Here is a 21,379-nt window from a genome sequence, read left to right on the forward strand (position 1 = left end):
TCAAAGTTGTTAGATGCTCTCCCCAATCCTGTTCTTAATGACTATATCGTCTACGTAATCCTCGATTTCTGTGTAACATGTCGAGAAAGATTGTAGCCATAGCCCGTTGATATGTCGTGCCTGCATTTTTCAACTTGAATGACATGACAATGAAATAAAAATTGCCCACCGGTGTTTGAAAAACTGTTTTGTCTACTACGTCTTCCTCAGCCATCCTTATTTGATTGTAACTGCTATAGTTGTCCATGAAGGAAAATATTTTGTTCCCTCTGTTGAATCAACTAAGAGGTCTATGTTTGGTAAAGGGAAGATGTCTTTTGGGCATGCGTGATTCAAGTCTCGAAAGTCTACGCAGCACCGTATACTCCCATTCTTCTTCCGTACCGAGACTATATTCACAAGCCATGCTGGGTGTTGGATTGGTTTAACAAACCCTACTTGTAGCAACTTATCAATCTCCTTTTTAATTCGCTTTTCAACGTCGTGCCTAAGGTGCTGAGCCTCGTTCCCAATCCTTACATTTCCATGTATTGCCAAGCGAAGATATTAACAAATTCCCTAAGTAAAGCGATTAATGCAGTTCGCTCTCCTGGCGATAAGGTTTGTCCAATGAAGATCGAGCGCGGGCATTCCGTAGTTCCCAAGTTTATTTCCTCCAAAACTTCGGTCGTTGTTTGCAAATCATTCCGTAATTTTGTTTCATCCATTCCATCCTATTCATCTTCTCTTGGGGGGAGGGGGGTTCTTTTGCTTATTCGTGAGACGTAGTGGCTAGGACTTCTTCCCCGAACCCCCCTTTAACCGTCATAACCTGTAGACTATTTTACCTCCCGGGAGGGTTACCTTTGTGACACGCCCCTTACGGGGTGTTTCCTTCCCTTGGAAAGCTTTGCACTTCTGTAGAGAAGAGCTCTCAAATTCCTTTCACTTGGGAAGCGAGATAGCATTAGTGTCTCAGCTAGTCTCTTCGGGATCAACCTTTTTAGTATAGAAGGTTGCTTCAGCTAAGTGTGCCTCCTTTAGGGCAAAGGGAGTTTTTGATGCCGAGATCTTAACAACTTTTCCCTTGACCCATGTTTTAACGCATTGGTGGTATGTGGATCCAACTGCTTGATGTCGATGTAGCCAAGGGTGACCAAGGAGCACGTGGTATGTGGTATCCGAGTCTAGTATATTGAATTTTGTTTATGCTTTTGTCGATCTTACTTCCAAGTCCAACTTTATGTAGTTGAGTGTCTTTGCACAGAACCCATTGAATCCCTAAATGCCAATCTTTGAGCATGTGATTTTATGCAATGGAATCCCCACTGCATCTAGAGTGGAATGTTACGCCCCGAAATCCCAACACGAATCCCTATGATTCATCGGTTAGAATCTCGAGGTGTGAGGTAATCAATCACACAATCTGACAGAACATTCATAAATAGTAATACTTATGAAAAGAAAATATACGCAGCGGAATAAACATTTAACTAACATCTATACGAGAGTTTAGAGTAAGCAGAAGAAATCGACAAACACTGATATAAGTCAAGATCTTTAATCTCATAATTCATCAGGTTACAAAAATTTCTAAACTAACATGTTTCTTATCTACAACCAAAAACCACTAGGATTCCCTACTAATCCTCAAAGACATGGTGGTGGCAAGACATCAATTTGTTCTTCCTCGAGGACCTCATCAAAAGACTCCTCAAAGAACGACTCTTCAATAGCTGAATAATCTGAAAGTAGAAGGATAGGGTGAGTAACAGGGGAATGTTACTCAGCAGGATGAACGCCGTTCTAACAGCGAGTCATACATGCACGAGTAATCATCATAACAATTAAATAATGCAAATTTTCATAATGTAACATACGATAAATGTTTAAGCATACTCAGTAAACAGTTATAATAACTTTCAATCTATCATTTTCAATCATTTAAAGTAACATATGCATCTTTTAAATGAAAACATCTATCAATCATTATAAAATAAGAAAAAGATACATAATAAGAACACGGCGGTGTAATCGATAAGAGAGCAGAGGAACACGCCGATATAACCGCCTCGGCTATGGCAATACGATATTCCAAACTTAACCTCCGATGTGGAATCCCATCGTTATAATCTGATTTTGTGGCCGGTCTAGCATACCACGGTTGGATGATCATTTATTCGGCTCAGACTGGCCGTTGACCAAGAACCCAATACTGAGTTCAACTAACGGTGAGGTCGACCGTTTGACGACTACAACTAATAGTGATCACTAACTAGCCCAGGAGACCCCTCGCGTCGAAGCCTATCAAGAGGCAATGCATGCCTAGCTCTACACTATACAGAGACCGCCTTTACACACAACGTTCCCCAGGAAATAAGTAGGAGAAATTCTCGAATTTCATAAGCTGTAATATGCTCTAAGGTATCCCATACTACCGAAGAGCATATGACATCTAGTGTTATCCTAGATTGACTCGCCGCTTCCGGATACACAGTAACGCGTCACTCTTTATGGGTTTTCTACAAACTTTTACTGGTAAACAAAATAATTTATTTTGTATATAATATATCATTTCTTTTAATTGAAAATACAAACAAAATCTGGTAGTGCCCTCCAGTGACAGTTATCTGTCATTTCCATCCATCAACCATCTCATCCCTCTATCTATCTATCACGTTTTACATGGCATGGCCACTACGTAGAATTGGAGGCACTGTCCCATCAATCAGTCGAGAACATACGTTCTCTCTATCCATCCATCAATTAAATCGATTAATCTATCATCTAATTTCCTACATATCTATTAAAGTAATTCGAAATCCATAAAACATCAACCAATTCCATTCGATGGTTTTGGTTGAGTCGAGAGACTCGAAAACAAAGATAAAACCATAAGACATAAAAGTTGAAAATCTATGAAAATTTAATTAAGTGTTGAAAAATGATTTTTTCAAAGTCGAAATTGAAAACGAACTATTTATTTATTTATTAAAGAACTTAAAGTAATACTTAATTGTTTTTAATGAAATAAAGGTAGGAAATTAGTATACATACTATATGGAAGCAACACAAAAAAAATTAGAACCAAACTCAACATTCGGATACTTTTCCGAATTGCTGATTTTTCGTCGAAACTCGACCAAAATCGATCCAAATATTATACTAACTATAAAATGTTTATATTACATCAAATGAACTAAAACCAATCATAAATAAGCATGCAAACATGATTCAAATTGTTCAAATATGTATAAACTTAATGAAACAATCGATTTATCAACAATCATATGGATTTTCTATGAAATTATCGCATAACTAGAAGGTAGAAGGGAAGGCAACCTACTTTAAGCTATTTTCAACGGTTGAACGGAGTTTAAAATTGCCTCCGGCCAATCTCCAAAATTTTCTTCTGGCAAAAATCGGATTTATTTGCGTCCACACGTAACCCTCGGCAAGAGGAACAACTTTCCTTCTTGCGCCTAAGCTCGGATCGTTCTCGTTTAGTGTAGATCTGAGTTTCAAATATTGAAGGAAAAGGGTTGAGATTTGTTTGGAGAGAAGAATAAGAAAAATCTGATTTTTCTAATAGAATTTAGATATTTATATCACTTAAGTTGGGACATACTTGTCATTTTGGGAATTGTTTTTTTTTCCGAATGCCGAATTGGACAAACTTATACTCTATTTCGGGTGATTTTTCGACACGAATCTAATCGTATGATCGGTTTCCTCAAATTACGTTTCTAAGGTGTCGTTTACCTATTGGAAAAATATCTAATGCGAAACTCGATGATTTGATAATTTTTTCAATCGACTTCAGATTTCGGCGTGCCCGACTTCAGGCTAAAGTATGTTTCTCGATCCTTCTAAATCCATTGGTGAAGTTAATTTTCCTCAAATATTAAAAATTAAGAATCTATACTTTTAAATCAATGTACGGATCTAAAATTCTTTCCTTGAGATACATTTTAGGATTTCAAGTCATTACATGGAAAGTGCCATTAAATTTAAAGAGGCCCCAGCGTTGACAAAACCTCTTTTGAGCTCAATATTGTTGATAACCAATGTAACATATAAGGGACGCAAGTAATCAACCCTCTCGGGTATGTCTGTGTCTGAGAAGACTATAGTGTTTGGTTGCTTGGTTTCCTTGTTGTGGCATTCAAGCATCAAGTTCGCTTGGTCTGAGCTAGGGTCGATGAGGGCGGTTAAGGCAACAATGGCCTTAAATCATTTATCATCCAAAAAGTCAAGCTGCTCGAAAAAGTGCTTAAAAAGGGTTGTCTCTTGCAAACGCCTCGCGATAGATTCTAAATCTCCCCCGTCTTCTCCCTTTCTAGTAGCCATGCAAACAATAGGTCTACCTCCCACCATGGCAGCCTCTTGGCGGACAATTGGTATATGTAGCTCTCCAGATGCTTGTTTTTCAGCGAAAATCCTCCGAAGAGCCTTGCACTCTTTAGTTGGGTAACCCACAAACCTGTGGAAATGACAAAATCTTGGGTGGCTTTGTTCTTTTATGGATGGTTCATGCCGAGCTGAAGGTAGACACATCACACCAAACTGAATCCAGGTCTTTAGCAATTCCTCGAGTTCTTCCATATTGCAGGGGAAGTCAGGTGTGTCAAGATCTCCCTCTCTTTTCTTGGTGCCTTGTGTTATGGTTGTTCTACCTTCCTCATATCTCCATTTCACCGTCCTTGCGGCATATGCTTGGGGTGCCACCTACTTCTCTGCACAGGGCCATTTTATCTTCCACTGATTCTCATTTCACTCAGGTTGAACACAGGTCGTTATGTGTTTGGTTGCCTCGTGGAGCCCTGAGAAGCTTGGTATTTGTAAATTTTCTAGCAACGCTCTATACGCAATGAACATTTCGCTTAACACATTTCCACCAAACGGGATTTGACGATAAAATCCATTGCGATACTTCGAAAATGCCGTACAAAGTCTATCATATATTCCCCTTGTCTTTGTTGCAATCTCCCAAGGTCCGCAAGGGTGACTTGCTCCATTACAAGGAATTATTTTCTATAGAAAAGGTCAACCATCTAGCACCAAGAACCCACTGAGGCGGCGGGCAGATTGTTGTACCAGGTATATGCCCGTCCTGTTAGTGATTTTGAGAATTCGTGCAAATGTAAGTTCGCGTTCCCCTCATTCTCCCAATGCCTCCAAGAAGCGTGAAACATGCTCTCGAGCATTCTTGCTCCCGTCGTATATGACGAACGTGGGCATGGTGCTTGTGAGCCAACTTTCCCATAGGAGAGTCTGGCCTCCCAGTGAATGATTGAATTAGTAGGGAAAGGGGGTACGCCGGAACATCCCACGAATTCTTAGTAGATGATCTCAACATTTCATCAGCGTTTGGTTGGGTTTCCTCATGCACCCTATCCACCACAGAGGCATACATCCTGCGAATTCTACCATCTTCAGAACTTGGTGGGCACGTTGGGACATTTCGACGTTGTCTGCTCTCGGCCTTTTAACAAGGTCAGCAATTCCTTATTAGTTTCTGCGAAGTTGTGCAACACCTCTACGAGAGTCTCCGCCGAAGGGGCCTCAGACGTGTTTTCGACGCCTATAGTTGCTTGTTTTGGCACTGTGGCAGTGTTGGATGTGGGTTCCTGGTTCATCATATCATTGTGGATCAGGTCCGGCTCGTCCTGCTTCGAGTGGCCTTTGTGTGACTTCTAGTACTTCAACGCATGGTTGAGAGAAATATAGACTACTTAAGTAATTCCCCAGCGAAGTTGCCAAAATGTCGATGACAGTAAATGTAAAACGTACACGGTGGATAAGGTCTTAAATGTATTATAGATTTACATGTATAGTAGTCCCTTACCAATGCCTAAGCCATGTCAGCAGCCGATCAAAGGTAGCTTTCCAACCCATGAAGCACTAGATGCCGAGTTGGCAAGAGAAACTTCTTTCTTTTTTGTTTTGGAGGTGGCCTAGAGACCTATTGGAAATATTAGAGTTCTAGTTTGACTAAAATTAGTTTATTTAGTTTTATTTCTTTGAAAGGGCATTTATGTCCATTCCCTTATTATTGATTATAAATATATACCAAGATCTCATTATGAGACTTGATTTTTCTCTTCTAAATTTCTTCTTGGTATTAGAGCCAAAAACACCACCCTCTTCAACAATTTTTTTCTCTTCTTCTCTTTAATCATCGCAATCATCTAGTAGTAGTCTCATCCGAAGTTTCTCCCCTTCGGGGGCAAATTTTTTTTTTTCTGATTCATTAATTTTTTTTTGGGATCACATGCTGCAATAGAGATTTGCGCTGTGTTTTTTACCCTACGTTAAGGTTTCTCTTTGCGATTAGCCCTAGTGTTGTTGGGTGAACTTCGATCATCCCTCTAGGTATTCGTTGCTTTTTACAGTTCCTACCTGCGCTGCGATCATTCCTACAGGCCATAATCTTCTCTGCGACAACAGCAGACAAGGGCTGGGTGATCTCCGATCAGTTTACAGGCGCAAAACTGCCTTGTGACAGCAGCTGCCAGCTTTTGGGTGTCCTGCGATCATCCCTAGAGGTCCTACGACAGCAACAAGAAGGGTTTGGGTGAACTCCGATCAGTTTACAGACCTGAAACTGCCTTGCGACAGCAACTGCCAGTTTTTGGGTGAACTCCGATCAGTCTACAGGCCTGAAACTGCCTTGCGACAGCAGTTGCCAGCTCTTGGGTGCCTTGCGATCAGCCCTAGAGGCCCTACGACAGCAACAGCAAGGGTTTGGGTGCCCTGCGATCAGCCCTAGAGGCCCTACGACAGCAACAGACAACAACAACAAGGGTTTGGGTGCCCTGCGATCAGCCCTAGAGGCCCTACGACAGTAACAACAAGGGTTTTGGTGCCCTGCGATCAGTCTTAGAGGTCCTGCGACATCAACAGCAAGAGTTAATCAACCCTACAGGCCCTACGACAGCAACAACCAAGTATTAGTGCTCTTACGATCATCCTACAGGACCTGTGACAGTAGCAACTGGGTGAAATCAGTCCTACAGGCCCTGCCACAGCAGCTGTCAAGTGTTCGTTGCCCTTGTGATCAGCCTACAGGTCTTACGATAATAGCATAGGTTGTTTCTGTGATCTACGCCATCTACTTTGGTTACCGAAATCCCAACAACAGCAATAGTGGCTATTTCGAGTGTTGTCGACAACAATCAATAGTATTATCTTGCCTTCTGGGAGATCTCTCTTCAATCCAAAGTTTCTTCCTGTTCATAGTGTGCCATGACGACTCACGAAACCAAGGACTTTACTTCAAACCTTGGGGCTAATTTCTTAGTCCAACGTATAACTAATGCCCCTCTCGATGGGCGTAACTTTCAGTCTTGGTATCGGTCGGTACGACTTTATTTGGGTAGTAGAGGAAAATCTAGTTGGCTGTCCAGCATTGTTCCTAAGCCACCTCTCACTGATCCTAAATTTGAACAATGGGAAATTGATAATTGCACAATTCTTGGATGGTTATTTAACTCCATGGAGCAACGCATCTACACTATGTTTATGTATCACGAGACAGTTTCTTCTTTGTGGTCCGCTCTCACTCAAATATATGCACATACTCGTAATGACTCGCGAATTTATGAACTTTACCGGGATATTGCTCAGGCTACACAAGGAAATCAGAGTGTTGCAGATTACTTTGAATTTTTTCAGTGCCGTTGGGAAGAACTCTCGCACTATGAGTCTCTGACTGAGTTGTTTACTGAGGCAGTCGGGTACGTGGTCAAGCGAATTGCTCGACATCAGACATATCAGTTCCTCATGGGTCTACGCCCTGAGTTTGAGGCATTGTGGACCCAAATCCTTAATACCACGCCTCTACCGTCCTTATTTGAGACATTTGCGACAATTGATAGTGATGAGCGTCGTCGCCGTGTAGTTCCTTCCCAGACTCAGTCCCCTGTCATTCTCCCTACTCCAGACACAGATCAGATGGCTCTTGCAGTCAACTCGGGTTTCTCTAACTCTCGTACTCAAGGATCCGGAAATCGAGGCCGTGGGATCCGTGGATGTGGTAAAAGTAGTGGTCTTACGTGTAGCCACTGTGGGAAGATTGGCCATGAAAAGGCCCGTTGTTTTCAACTTTATCCCCACCTGTTGAGATCTTCTGGGGGACAACCCCGTGCTGCTATTGTGGAATCTACCTCTGTTGATTCTGCGTCCCTTGGAACTATGGATTTGCAACATCTACAGATGCAGATTACAGCTATTGTACGGGATCAGCTCCAGGCTCAGACTCCCTCATCCTCAACAGTCGCATCTGTTACCACACCTCCAGCTACCTCTTCTGCATTTCATGCCTTTCAGTCTGGCTCAGTTCCTCTGACTTGGGTAATTGATTCAGGTGCCTCTGATCACATGACCGGTGAGTCTAATCATTTTATTTCTCCCACTTTTCCTACTACTCACTAGGAGGTTCGCCTTGCTGATGGGTCTCTTACCCCTATTCACAGCAAGGGTACTATCTTATTAACCCCTGTTTTTTCTCTTGATTCTGTTCTTCATGTTCCTCACCTATCTCTTAATCTTATGTCTGTGAGTAGTATAACAAAATCTCTAAATTGCTCTGTAACATTTTTTCCTACTCATTGTGTCTTTCAGGACTTGACTTCGAGGAAGATTTTTGGCAAGGGGTATGAGAGGGATGGGCTGTACATGTTTGGAGCTCCTCCTACTGCTGCTCCAGCCTCTATTCTCCCACTCACTGGAACTCATATTTTTTCTTCCCAGACTTTAGTCTTATGGCATGCTCGATTAGGACATGCTAATTTTCAACACTTATGTTCATTATTTCTTGCTTCAAAAAACTCTTGTAGTGGACACAAATTTCAGTGCTCTGTATGTGAGCTTTTTAAACACACACGTACTTCTTATATTCCTCGCATGCATAGAGTTAATGCTATTTTTGATTTAGTTCATTCTGATGTTTGGGGACCTTCTCCTGTTACTACTTTTAATGGTCATAGATATTATGTTACATTTATTGATGACTATTCTCGTTGTACTTAGGTTTATTTAATGCGTTCTCGTTCTGAGGTGTTCCCTATTTTTGTTAATTTCCTTAAATGATTCAAACTCAATACAACATTACTGTCAAATCTCTTAGAACAGATAATGGTGGGGAATATATTTCTGATGGGATCCGTTCCCATCTCCATGAACGTGGTATGCTTCATCAGTTAACTTGCCCATACACTCCTGAGCAAAACGGGGTGGCGGAACGTAAAAGTCGCCACCTCATGAACATCGTCCGTTGCTTTCTGCGAGGGATGCATGTTCCCAAGTCCTATTGGAATATGGCTGTTCTTACTGCTGCTTTCCTCCTGAATCGTGTTCCGAGCCGCACTTTAGGGGAACAGGTGCCTCTTCACGTTCTTTGACCTGATAGCACTCTCTTCCCTATTACACCTAGAGTTTTTGGGTGTACTTGCTTTGTTCATGATAGGATTCCTCATCGCACCAAACTAGATGACAAAGTTGTCCGTTGTGTCTTCTTAGGTTACTCTTTTATGTCAAAGGGGTATCGGTGTTATGATCCCCTCTCTCATCGTATTATTCATTCCTTGGATGTCACATTTTTTGAAAATGTTCCATATTTTCGTACTTCATCTTCTTTGCAGGACTCTTCTCCTTTGCAGGATTCTTCTCCAATAGTGCTACCATCTCCAGTTTTCGCTCCATTTTTATCTTCATCTTCGCCGCCACCATTGCAAGTTTACTTTCGTCAGCCCCCCCTTCTCAAACTTTGCCAACCTCTTCCTTGGACTCAGGTATATCCCCTTCTACGGTTACACCTATTCCGTCTATTTCTGACTCTCACTTACCTATTGCACTTCGCAAAGGTAAGCGAGGGTGTGTTACTAATCACCCTATCGCCCAGTTTGTTTCTTATCAAGGTCTTTCTCCTTCCTATCAAGCCTACCTTGCCACCACAGACTCTATTCGGGTTCCTCAATCTGTATCTGAGGCTTTACGTGATCCAATGTGGACTAGAGCCATGACTACTGAGATGGATGCATTGCAAAAGAATCATACTTGGGATCTTGTTTCTCTTCCTTCTGGGGAGCGGACTGTTGGTTGTAAATGGGTTTTCACAGTCAAGTACCTTGCAGATGGTACTGTTGATCGCTACAAGGCTTGACTAGTCGTTAAGGGATTTACGCAGACTCCGGGAAAAGACTTTGGAGCCACATTTGCACCTGTAGCCAAACTGTCGACTGTCCGTTTACTTATCTCTTTAGCGGCTTGTCATTCATGGTCTCTTCACCAGTTTGATGTGAAGAATGCTTTCCTTAATGGTGATCTGACAGAGGTCATTTATATGAACCTTCCGGGATTTTGTCTTCAGGGGGAGTATTCTGGGAAAGTATGTCGCCTTCTCAAATCTTTATATGGCCTAAAGCAGTCTCCGCGAGCTTGGTTCCAGCATTTCTCTAAGGTCATTCTATCTATGGGGTTTTTTAGATGCCACTCTGACCATACTTGCTTTACTCGACGAGGAGTAGATGGTCGCAATACTATTGTCTTGGTTTATGTGGATGATATTATAGTAACTGGAAATGATACACAATGGATTGATAGAGTTAAGAGGCAATTGGGTAATGCCTTTGAAGTTAAGGACTTAGGTCTCCTCAAGTACTTTTTGGGGATAGAGGTAGCCCGCTCATATCGTGGTATTTCGTTATCTCAACGCAAATACACATTGGATCTTCTTCAGGACACCAGTATGCTTGGGTGTCGTCCTGCATCTTCCCCAATGAATTAGAACCATCGTCTTCATACTGAATTTGGGGAACTATTATCAAATCCTTCATTTTACCAGAGACTCATAGGCCGTCTAATTTATTTGACTAATACTAGACCTGATTTGACCTTTGCGGTTAGTGTAGTCAGCCAGTTTATGCATGCTCCGCGTACCTTTCATTTTGAAGCTGTGTATCGTATTCTTCGCTACTTGAAGTCTCGTCCTGGTTTAGGCTTATTTTATTCATCTACTACTCAGCCACATTTGTCTTGTTTCACTGATGCTGATTATGCGGGTTCTCTTACAGATAGGAGATTTACATCTGGTTTTTGCACTTTCTATGGTGGTAACCTTATTTCATGGAAAAGTAAGAAATATAGTGTGGTTTCCCGTTCGTCTGCTGAAGCTGAGTATCGTGCTATGGCTCTTGGCACATGTGAACTTCTTTGGCTTAGATCTTTGCTGACAGAATTGGGATTTCCTATTGCTAGTTCCTCTTCGTTGTTCTGTGACAACAAGTCTGCTATTATGCTTGCATCTGATTCAGTCCTTCACGAAAGAACTAAGCACATCGAGGTTGATGTTTACTTTCTTAGGGAGAAAGTTCGATCTGGTGCTCTTAAGATAGTCTTTGTTCCTTCTTCAGATCAACTGGCCGATATGCTTACAAAATCTGTTGGACCTTCTGTCACTAACTCTCACCTTGCCAAACTGGGTCTAGTTGATATATTTGCCCCAGCTTGAGGGGGAGTATTGGAAATATTAGAGTTCTAGTTTGACTAAAATTAGTTTATTTAGTTTTATTTCTTTGTAAGGGCATTTATGTCCATTCCCTTATTATTGATTATAAATATATACCAAGATCTCATTATGAGACTTGATTTTTCTCTTCTAAATTTCTTCTAGACCTAGACTTATGATCCTCTTGGGAAATGTGAGAATGTGGAGAGAAGACCCTTCTTTCGTCATTACTGCTACTATTTATACCCTTTTTGTGCCGATAGGGAGGGAATCACTTCACGCCACTTGTCCTCTTCTTTCCTTCATCAGGATTTCCAAAGATTCCCCCACTCTTTCCAGATAACACCCATTTCCCCCGAAAGCCTTGTCTTTTATGTCCACATCAGGATTATATGGTATCCTTTTGACTTCATCTCATTTTTCCATGTCATGATGTACATTTCATGCTGCCACCTCATCACCCAATCTGATTCAGTCATCCACAACGAGGTATCTCAAATATTCACAAATAGGTAGATGGGTATGTCATCAATTTCAAATATTAATAGGCCATGTATAACTCAAGGACGGTGTTTCACAAAATTTTTGTAGTGGGATGGCAAATCACACCCAATGCATACAATGCCCCCTGACCTCTATCTTCTCTGGCAGATTGATGCACAATAGCCTCATTGCACTTATCTTCAACTTAATACCAACCCTTTGATTTCTCTTCCTGAAACCAGTAATCTTTAACCTCTTGGGTAAACATTTTTACCCTAATCTTCAACCTAAACATTAATCTACTCTACCTTCAAACTTAAGGAACAAGATAGTATTTTGAAGAAAAAGATGATGAAATTTGTTGATAGAAAATTCTATTGTTTTTTACAAGGATTAAGTTGAGGTTCCACGATGAATTGAGGATAAGATGAAATGGATTAAAAATTAATTTACTATAGAGGTTGAAGATCTTGAAGATGATTGGTTTTAGGCAGAAAGGTTAATTTGGTTATAGGTTGAAAATGAGGGTATTTATATTATTTCTTGTTAGTGGCATGTTCTCAATTTTAAAACACAGGGTATCTCAAATATTCACCAGGGATGTCTAGATCACCCAAAAAACTGGGGGAGAGGGCAACAGAGTCACAAATAGCATGTCATCTTTTAATAACACAGGTGGTGTCTCAAATATCTCAAAACTCAAATAAGGGTTTTCCAAGATGTTTATTTTTCTCTTTGGAGTTCAGATTTGAATGTTTGCCAATTTCTTATAATCAGTGAGTTTGGAAGTTACGTACACAGTACCAGTATCACAAGTATGGTAAGTCATGGGATTGCTGGAAAAATAATTTGATAAAGTGGACCATTGAATGCCCTTCACAATTCCGGGTTAAAGCACTCACACGTGTGTGTCCCAGATTGTGAAGAACATTCAACTGTCCACTAGTTTATCGAAGTCAACAATCTCATGATTGCTTGTTAAGTTTGAGGATCATGTAAACCACTCTGCTCTCTACCTGCATGAGAATCCCTATTTATGACTGTTCTTGCTCAACTCAAATGATGAAAACAGCCTACGGTGATCCATGTTCCTTCTATAATATGCTCAAAAATTCCATCTCTCTTCCTAGTCTTCACCGCTAAGAGTCCACAAAGACTCAAGTTCAATTAATCCAACTTGCAAGTACCCACTGCACTGTGTTAATTGAGCAGAGGTGTAACCCTGTCACTTATACTGACCTCTGCATAAGTGAACACTTTTCTACTAGTATATCTAAATTATTCTTCTTCAGATCTCTGAATTATTTAATATGAAGCGGAAGATGATTCTGTTACTTGCGAGACCTTTTGAAATTTTTTATTTCTTGTTACAAGATTTTGGTTCTTTCACCAATTGCTACTGTTGCTCTTTAGAATTACAACGGATTGATAATCAAGGTTTTGGTTTTGGCTGTGTTGCAGGTTCCGTATGATGGGTTGAAAATGAAGGAGGTACACAACTTATGAGTTAATTACAGCCTGTATTATTTCATTAAGCTTCTTGTTCTGATGGTAAATGATCAATTTTCTAAAGTCAAGTTCTTACACTATCACATATATTTGAACTGTCATAATTTGCTTTACGTATACATTTGTTTCTCTTAAAAATGTAGTGCTGATAACATTCTTATAAAATAAGGTAGCAGTCAAGCAAGCTAGATGCATCCAAAAATTTAATATAACATGCACCATGCAATCAGCATGAAAAAATTACCCCTACTTTTGCTTTTATCCATAAATTATCAATCCCAAGGAGAAAATTCAGAGAATATTGGCCATGGAGGTGGTTAGTTGGTGGAAAATATCTATGATAAAATGGTTGAAGTAAGGGCCCATAGCTAGCAATCATAAAAGGTCAAATTTCATCTCCAAATTAAAGGTTAACGGGGTGTGTTTTGAAGGTGAGGAGAACATCAGGTATGGTTGGTGGAGTTCTATAGGAAAGTATATTCAGAGGATCATCACTATTGGCACTCTCTAGATTAGTTGGCTTTCGATTTCATTTCCCCAGATCAACGAATTTGGCTATAGAGGTCAAATCATAGCAAGTCTGAGCAATGGCAAAGCTGCAGGTCTTGATGGATTCTCAATGGCTTCCTCCAGGAGTTGTTGAAGGCTGTTAAGTATGATTTGATGGTCATGATTTATGAAATTTTAATGAAGGTTTTTGGATTATAGTTCTAAGTATTCTTTTGTAGTGTTGATCCCAAAGAATTAGGTGCAGAGAATATATTTGATTTGAGGTTATTAGTTTTGTTGGAGTCACCTATAAGATCATTTTGAAAATGCTTGCTTCTAGGATCAAATGGTTTTATCGGGGATTATTGGGCCTTTTCAAGGAGCCTTCATTAAGGGGAGGCATATTTTGGATGGAGTTTTAATTGCAATCGAGTTTATTGATTCCAAATTAAGATTTGGTGTTCTAGAGGAAGTTTGCATAATTGACTTTGAAAAAGGCTTATGATCACGCTAGTTGATTTTTGAGATTCTTGCTGGGTCATATGAGTTTTTTTTAGAAATGGATCCAATTGGTTATGAAGTGTGTTTCTTTCTCAATCTAATCCATTTTAGTTAATATGTCCACGATTGATTTTTTTCAAGAGCTCAAAAGGCCTAAGGCAAGGAGACCCACTATCTCTCATCCTGTTTATCATTGTCACGGAAGTCTTAAGGAGAATGTTGGTGAGGGCTGTATGTAATGGGCACTTTTGGGGATTTACTGTAGGATTTGGTAGTTCAGTGGTGTCACATCTTCAATTTATAGACAGAGTAACTTAGAATTCCTCATTGCTTTATTTGATGAATTAAGGTTTCTTTGTAGGGTCTTTTATTGTTTTGAGGTAGTGTTCGGATTGGCTGTTAATCTTCAGAAATGTAAGGCGCTTGTCGTAAGATATCCTCCAAATTTTAATATCCTTGTTAGGGCGTTGGGTTTTCAGGTAGGCCTCTTTCCCTCCGCTTATCTTGGTTTATTGTTGAGGACCGTTTATAATAGCAAGGTTATTTGGGATCCTGCTGCTATGATAGTGGGAAAGAGGTTAATCTCTTGGAAGAAGATATATTTCTTGAAAAGGTAAAATGATAGCCTTAATAAGCCCGCTCACCCTCCTTGATTAATAACACCCATGTAAGCATTCTTGTTTACTTTCTTTTCCTGTTTACAATTCCCATAAATGTGGAAGCAATTTTGGACAAACTTTTCTGTCTGTGTCTTTTGGTTGGTCACCTCGACCACCTTAGTATATTCTTTTTCTTCTTATTGAACAAATTTATACTTATCAAAAAAAAAAAATGTTGGACAAACTGTGTTGAGATTTCCTTTGGCATGATTAAGAAGAAAAGAAAGTTCCACCTTGTTAATTGGAGGCTTTGTGAGAAGCATCAGGGTCTTGGATTTCAAAGATTGAGATGTGTGAATTCAGTTCTCTTGGTGGGGTATAATTGTGGTGGTTTTGCTTGGACCATAATAGCTTGTGGAGAAGTGTCATTAGAGGAAAAAAAATTAGTGAAGCGGAGTTCATATGGGAAAGTGAGATGGTTCGCATTGTTCAGATGTGGGGTTTGGAAAGGATTCCTCAAAGTTCTTCCGGCTTTTCAAAATATAATTGTTTTCAAGGTTGAAAGTAATAGAGTTTGGCTCTAGGAAGACCATTGACATGGGCCATCAATTCTTAAGGCGTAATTCCCCATCTATTTGTGTTGAGTTTGGCTGTAGGAAGACCATTGACATGGGCCATCAATTCTTAAGGCGTAATTCCCCATCTATTTGTGTTGTCTCATAAGAAAGCTATGTTGATAGTCAATTTCATAGTGCGGTCTAGTTTGGTTGCATATTTTGATTTCAACTTTTGAAGAGCCTTCAACAATTGGGAGAACGATTCTATCTCATGTCTTTCACGCACTTTGACCCATGATATTATTCATCTGGAAGAGAATGACCAATGGATGTGTCACGCCCCGTAAATTCAACCCGAATCCGCATGATTCCCAAGTTGAATCTAGAAGCATGATATCTACCCCATAGAATGATTACAATATATAAGAGACAAAATTCTGGCAATGATAATTAAATAACACATTTAAAGCAATCTAAAAACAACATAACCATATGTCATACTTGATCATTGTCCAAAAAGAACTGAAAACAAACATTTGTCCTCAAACATCGTCACACCTGACATATATACATACATAAAAAGAATAGCAACACGTACTATGTCCATATATACAAAGACAACTCCAAAACATTCTAACCTAACTCTAGTATCAGGACTCTTAATAAAAATACCCGAACTCCTTTCTTGGAGGCTTGGACCCATCATCTATCTGACCTTGGAACTGATCCTCCTCAGATAAGTAATCCAAGATAGGTACGCTTGAAATTTTTATTTCGTAGGATGAGTAACAGGGGAGTTACCTAGCAAGAAATCTTACAATTCTAAATAATAGTCACCTACATGCACGCTAAGCATTCTAGACATTGGTAAATTATGTAGCCCCGTTTGATTCAGCTGCCTGAATCTGCTGTCAGCTTCTGCTGTCAAAATCTGCTGTCAAAAGCTAAAACACTGAAAAGCTTTTTTGATAGAGCTTTGTAAAAGTGCTGTGCTGTTTACCAGAATCTGGTAATTATTGTTTGATACAGCTCTAAAATCTGCTGAATTAGAGTAAAATGACCAGAATACCCTTAAGGTTGATAGTGCACCCAAAATGCATAAAAAATTATCATAATACCCTTATAAATATATAATTACACTAAATATATATAAATATAATAAATTTATATAAAAATAATTATTTTAATTATAAAAAATTTATAATTCTATATAAATTTCGGCAGCATCTCTTCTTAAAAATAGACATGAAATTTTTCTGATAAACAAAATACCTGCATAATACGCAATCCAACATCCACATTACATCATATATACATAACAAATCCACATAAGGAAATTAAGCACTAAATATCATATATTTTCATCAATCAAACCAAATAATACACTACATTTCAAATTTATCAATTAAACTTCAATAATCTATCAAATTTCAGATATTTTCATAAATCAAGCCAAATAAATAATTTCCAAAAACATACAAAAATTACGAACTACATCAAACTTAATGACAGATAAATCATAATAAACAAAGCTATATAGGATTTTGATTTTATTTTTTCCAATTCAAATTTGAAATCCAACGGATCTTACTAATTACATCAAAATATCGGGTATTCGATTAGATTATCGAATACCTGATAATATTCGATTCAATTTAAGCTACATTAAGATTTCGATTTTATTTTTCCCAATTAGAATTTGAAATTCAATGGATGTTACGAAGTATATCAAATGTTATCGGGTATTTGATTTGATTATCAAATACCCGATAATATTTGATTCGATTCAAGCTACATTAGAATGTTCCTCAAACCCTAGTTGAAGAATTTTTCCTCCAAAAAATTCAGCACCAAGTAACGTGTTGCCCAATTAATTCACGAAATTAATCAGCAAATCATTGAGTCGAAATATATATTTGATCAATAGAATCATCCTTAAGACCTTAACTTCTACCTCTTTCATCTCTCAAAAACCTAACTCCGTAATGCACCTATTCTATTGCTTAAAGACAACATTTTTTTTATAACCTCTGAATTTTTCTGAAATTAAACTGAGCTAGTCCTATTGAATAATTGCTGAATCCCAAACTTGCTTAGTATGGTTATGTCAACCAATGATATTTTTACCCTCAAAGGTGCAGATTGCAGAGTTTCCAATTAAACCCTTGGATTACTAAGGTGCCTTTAAATGACAAAACTACCAAGAAGTGTACAAATCCAGCAGTTCAATTAGCTTAATTTTCAAATACAATTATAACTATTACACTACCTTCCATCAACACCTCATAAGTAACAACTCTACTTGAAGCACTAGAATTCAGAGATTTCCAATAAAATGTAGATTAGATCAAAGAACTTTCCCTCCAATCTGCACATTAAGATGGACACACCAATTACAAACAAAGGGGAAAACAATTATGCATCAAAGAGACAGAAAACAAACAATTGCGAGTTAGGCATTTTATCGAAAATCAATTGTGCGTTATTTGATTGTAACTCCATAGAACCAACCTTTTGAATCAAATGTTATAGGGTTTATACACCAAACGAAGCTCTCGAGATGAGATGTCTTCATTATTCGACGGTCGGTATGGAGATGCAGATGTCTTCATCTCTCTCTCTGTCTCTCAACAACAAAAAATTACAGAGGCGAAGGGCTCTCTTTGAAGTTTGAACCTTTAAAAAACTGGAATGATAAGGAATTGTTAATGGGACCCAACTCCCATTAAAAAACTGTTGACAACGAAGAGAAGAGAAGAAAAGCAGAAGAGAGAGAGAGAGAGAGAGAGAGAGAGAGAGAGAGAGAGAGAGAGTGTATGTGTGTGTGTTGTGTGTGAGAGAGAGATAGAGCTGAGTGAGAGAGAACTGTGCGAGAGAGCGAGGGTTTCGTCAACAACAGAGAAGAGAAGAAGAGAAGAGGGGGGTATTTACGACTTTTTGCATGAGCCGTTTTCGGTAATTCGCGTCTCCCGCAAACGCAATTTAGAAAAGCTCCAAAATTCCGCTTTTCATATTTGCGTTTAAAAACGCAATTTCGTGACGCAATTTCGTAATGCAAATCTGTAACAAACGGTAATTATGATCAAAACGCAGATTTTTAGTGCAAACGCACTAAAATCTATGTTTTGAAGCTGAATCAAACACCACCGTAGTTTTTGATAATAAAAAAATAATTGGAAATTCTTAAACATTTAAAATGTAAAGCAGAGTAAATACTTGAAACAAATTTAAAATGTCTGAAACATAAATAACTTATAATATAATATCCAATGACAGAGTACTATAATAGAGAGTTGAGGGTCACAACTGATGTGAACAACTCAATCAAGATAAGATTGATCTAATACTTCATCGGTGTTGAACCTCGCCATTAGTTCCTGATTCTATGGTCAGCCTCTACCATATTTGGGTGACTGAGTTCTCGGCTCAGGTTGGCCGTTGACCAAGGCCTTAAGAAATGAGCTAATTAAGTGGGTCATTCTTTTCTGATTACTCTAGATTATTAATGATCATTAACTAGTCATCTTCGTCTATGCCAATCTGGCGTGCATGTGACCCTCAATAAAAATTCTAGCATTTATACAACTATCTTTACATCTTATTCTCTATTAAAATAGAAAGGAAATTTCCGGATTCCTGTTGTGACGTTGTGTTCTTGTGCATCCCATACTACATAAGAACTCAAACAATACAACTGTTATCTTAGAATAACGCAACATTTCGGAAATGACACAACACGTTATTCTTTGTAGGCTTTCTCAATCTCTTTAATAGATAACTAAAATAATACATATATTTGTTGACTCCTAAGAATGACTCATGAAAAAAACACATGATCCCAACCCCTTAAATGCAAAATCCAGTGGTTGAAATTTAACTTTGGGATAAGTATCTCCGAGATTTGTGTTATCAAAATACTCATAAATCTCAACCATTGGATTTTGTGTTTAAAGGGTTGGGACCATGTGTTTTTTTTCATAAGTTATTCTTAAGAGTCAAGGGATCTTGACCCTATATATTTATTAGATCTTGAATTTGGATGAACTTCGTTTCGTTTTCAGCAATTCATGGAATAATGAATCGGGAAAAAACATATGACTGTACCAGCTACAAGAAAAGACCTCATGATAGTCAATATGGGTCCTCACCACCCATCAATGCATGGTGTTCTTCGACTCATCGTTACTCTCGATGGTGAAGATGTTATTGACTGTGAACCCATATTGGGTTATTTACACAGAGGAATGGAAAAAATTGCAGAAAATCGAACAATTATACAATATCTGCCTTACATAACTTGTTGGGATTATTCAGTGACGATGTTTATAGAGGCAATAACAATACATATATATATATATATATAGATATATAAGTGTCAAGAATACCTAGTCCACTCTCAAGACATAAATAAATCCACTTTCCTTTTTTGTTTCTTCTTTTTCTTCTCGTCTTACACGTCAAATAGCAGAAGAATTTTGCACTCATTTTTTTTGTCCTTCCGTGTCTTACACAATCCTCAGATCGAAACATTTGTGATTTACATGGCGTATGCCGAGGCATTCTCACCATAATTAGGTACTCACTGATACGCATACAACTGAGAACTCATTCTTTAGTATTTATCACACGAAAACTATTACATCTTCAATTAAATCATCCATTTTTTCAAATTAAAATTAGAAAAACTACCTATTCTTTGAAACATTTTCAATAATGTTAAAGGCACTAAATTTTAAATACCCAATTAGCTTGAAAATTACTTAAAATCAATGTTTTATAATAAAAAGATATTATATTTGGTCCAAAGAAGTTTACATAACATACAATTAAAATTTTCTTTTAATAATCAATGCCTAAACTTGGTATTTAGAAACCTTATAATAACTTAGTAACATTAATCATATTTAAATTCATAAAACTAAATCAAAACTTAATTCATTTTATTTTATTTTTTAAATAACCTAAATCAAAGCATTCTCATCCCATATATAATAGAAATCATAAACGAGAACAAATTAATACTATGCATGCTTTTCAAATTCACTTAAAATTTAGAATCAATTGGATTCTAATACTATGTATGCTCTTCAAACCAAATAATAGGATTCTCATCTTATGGATTACAAGAGTCATAAAAAGAAAAAAACTAATACTATGTATATTTTTCAAATATCAAAATAAAATCAAATAAATACACTACAACTACCTTTGATATAGAAAAAAATAGAAATCTATTTATTATATTTTTTTTAACCAAGAAAAAAAAAACTAAGACTATTATGGAGAAGTGTAAGTTTCCCTACCTTGTTCCTTGTTCCTTAATTTCTTCTTTCTTTCTTTATTTTCTTTCTTCTTTCTTTCTTTCTTTTCTTTTTCCTTTTTTTCTTTCCTTTCCTTCCTTTCTTTCTTTCTTTTTCCCTTTCTTTCTCTTTTTTTCTGTTTTTTTAAAGAATCAAATGGGCTCAACCCCTTCTTCTTTAACTCAAAGAAAAGGAAAGGTGGGTGGTGTGACACATGACACCACCCACAACCACATAATTTTTTAATATAAAAGACAACCCCCCTCCTTCTATTCCTAATTACACTACCACCACTACTCCGACATAATTACATATTAACCCATAGTTTTAAAAACTTAATCTATTTTAGTACTTTAATTAATTAAATAATTAAAAATATTTATGATTATTATTTTTTAATAATTTTTATTTTCAAGTCATTACAGGATGTATGATGTGAGCTGTTTTTATTAA

At 38.0% G+C, this 21,379-nt stretch overlaps 1 protein-coding gene across 12 annotated transcripts in view; it reads left to right on the top strand.

The window, feature by feature from the left end:
• LOC147406076 (caffeoylshikimate esterase-like) overlaps nucleotides 1-21,379 on the top strand; it is an 82,271-nt gene that overhangs the window by 10,955 nt on the left and 49,937 nt on the right. For 7 of the 12 annotated variants that reach the window (XR_015176271.1, XM_086433986.1, XM_086433985.1 and 4 more), the window contains exon 3: nucleotides 13,433-13,462. Coding sequence is in view for 10 of the 12 variants with exons in the window: in XM_086433986.1 (XP_086290112.1) it covers nucleotides 13,433-13,462 (30 nt within the window). In the remaining 2 variants the exon portion in view is untranslated. Of the gene's footprint in view, nucleotides 1-6,707; nucleotides 13,523-21,379 lie in introns of those variants that run through there. The other 5 variants (XR_015176272.1, XM_086433988.1, XM_086433989.1 and 2 more) reach the window with 5 other exon arrangements.

This window comes from Akebia trifoliata, chromosome 3 (genome assembly GCF_017979445.1).
Source record: "Akebia trifoliata isolate Shusen 1 chromosome 3, ASM1797944v1, whole genome shotgun sequence".
NCBI classification, from domain to species: domain Eukaryota; kingdom Viridiplantae; phylum Streptophyta; class Magnoliopsida; order Ranunculales; family Lardizabalaceae; genus Akebia; species Akebia trifoliata.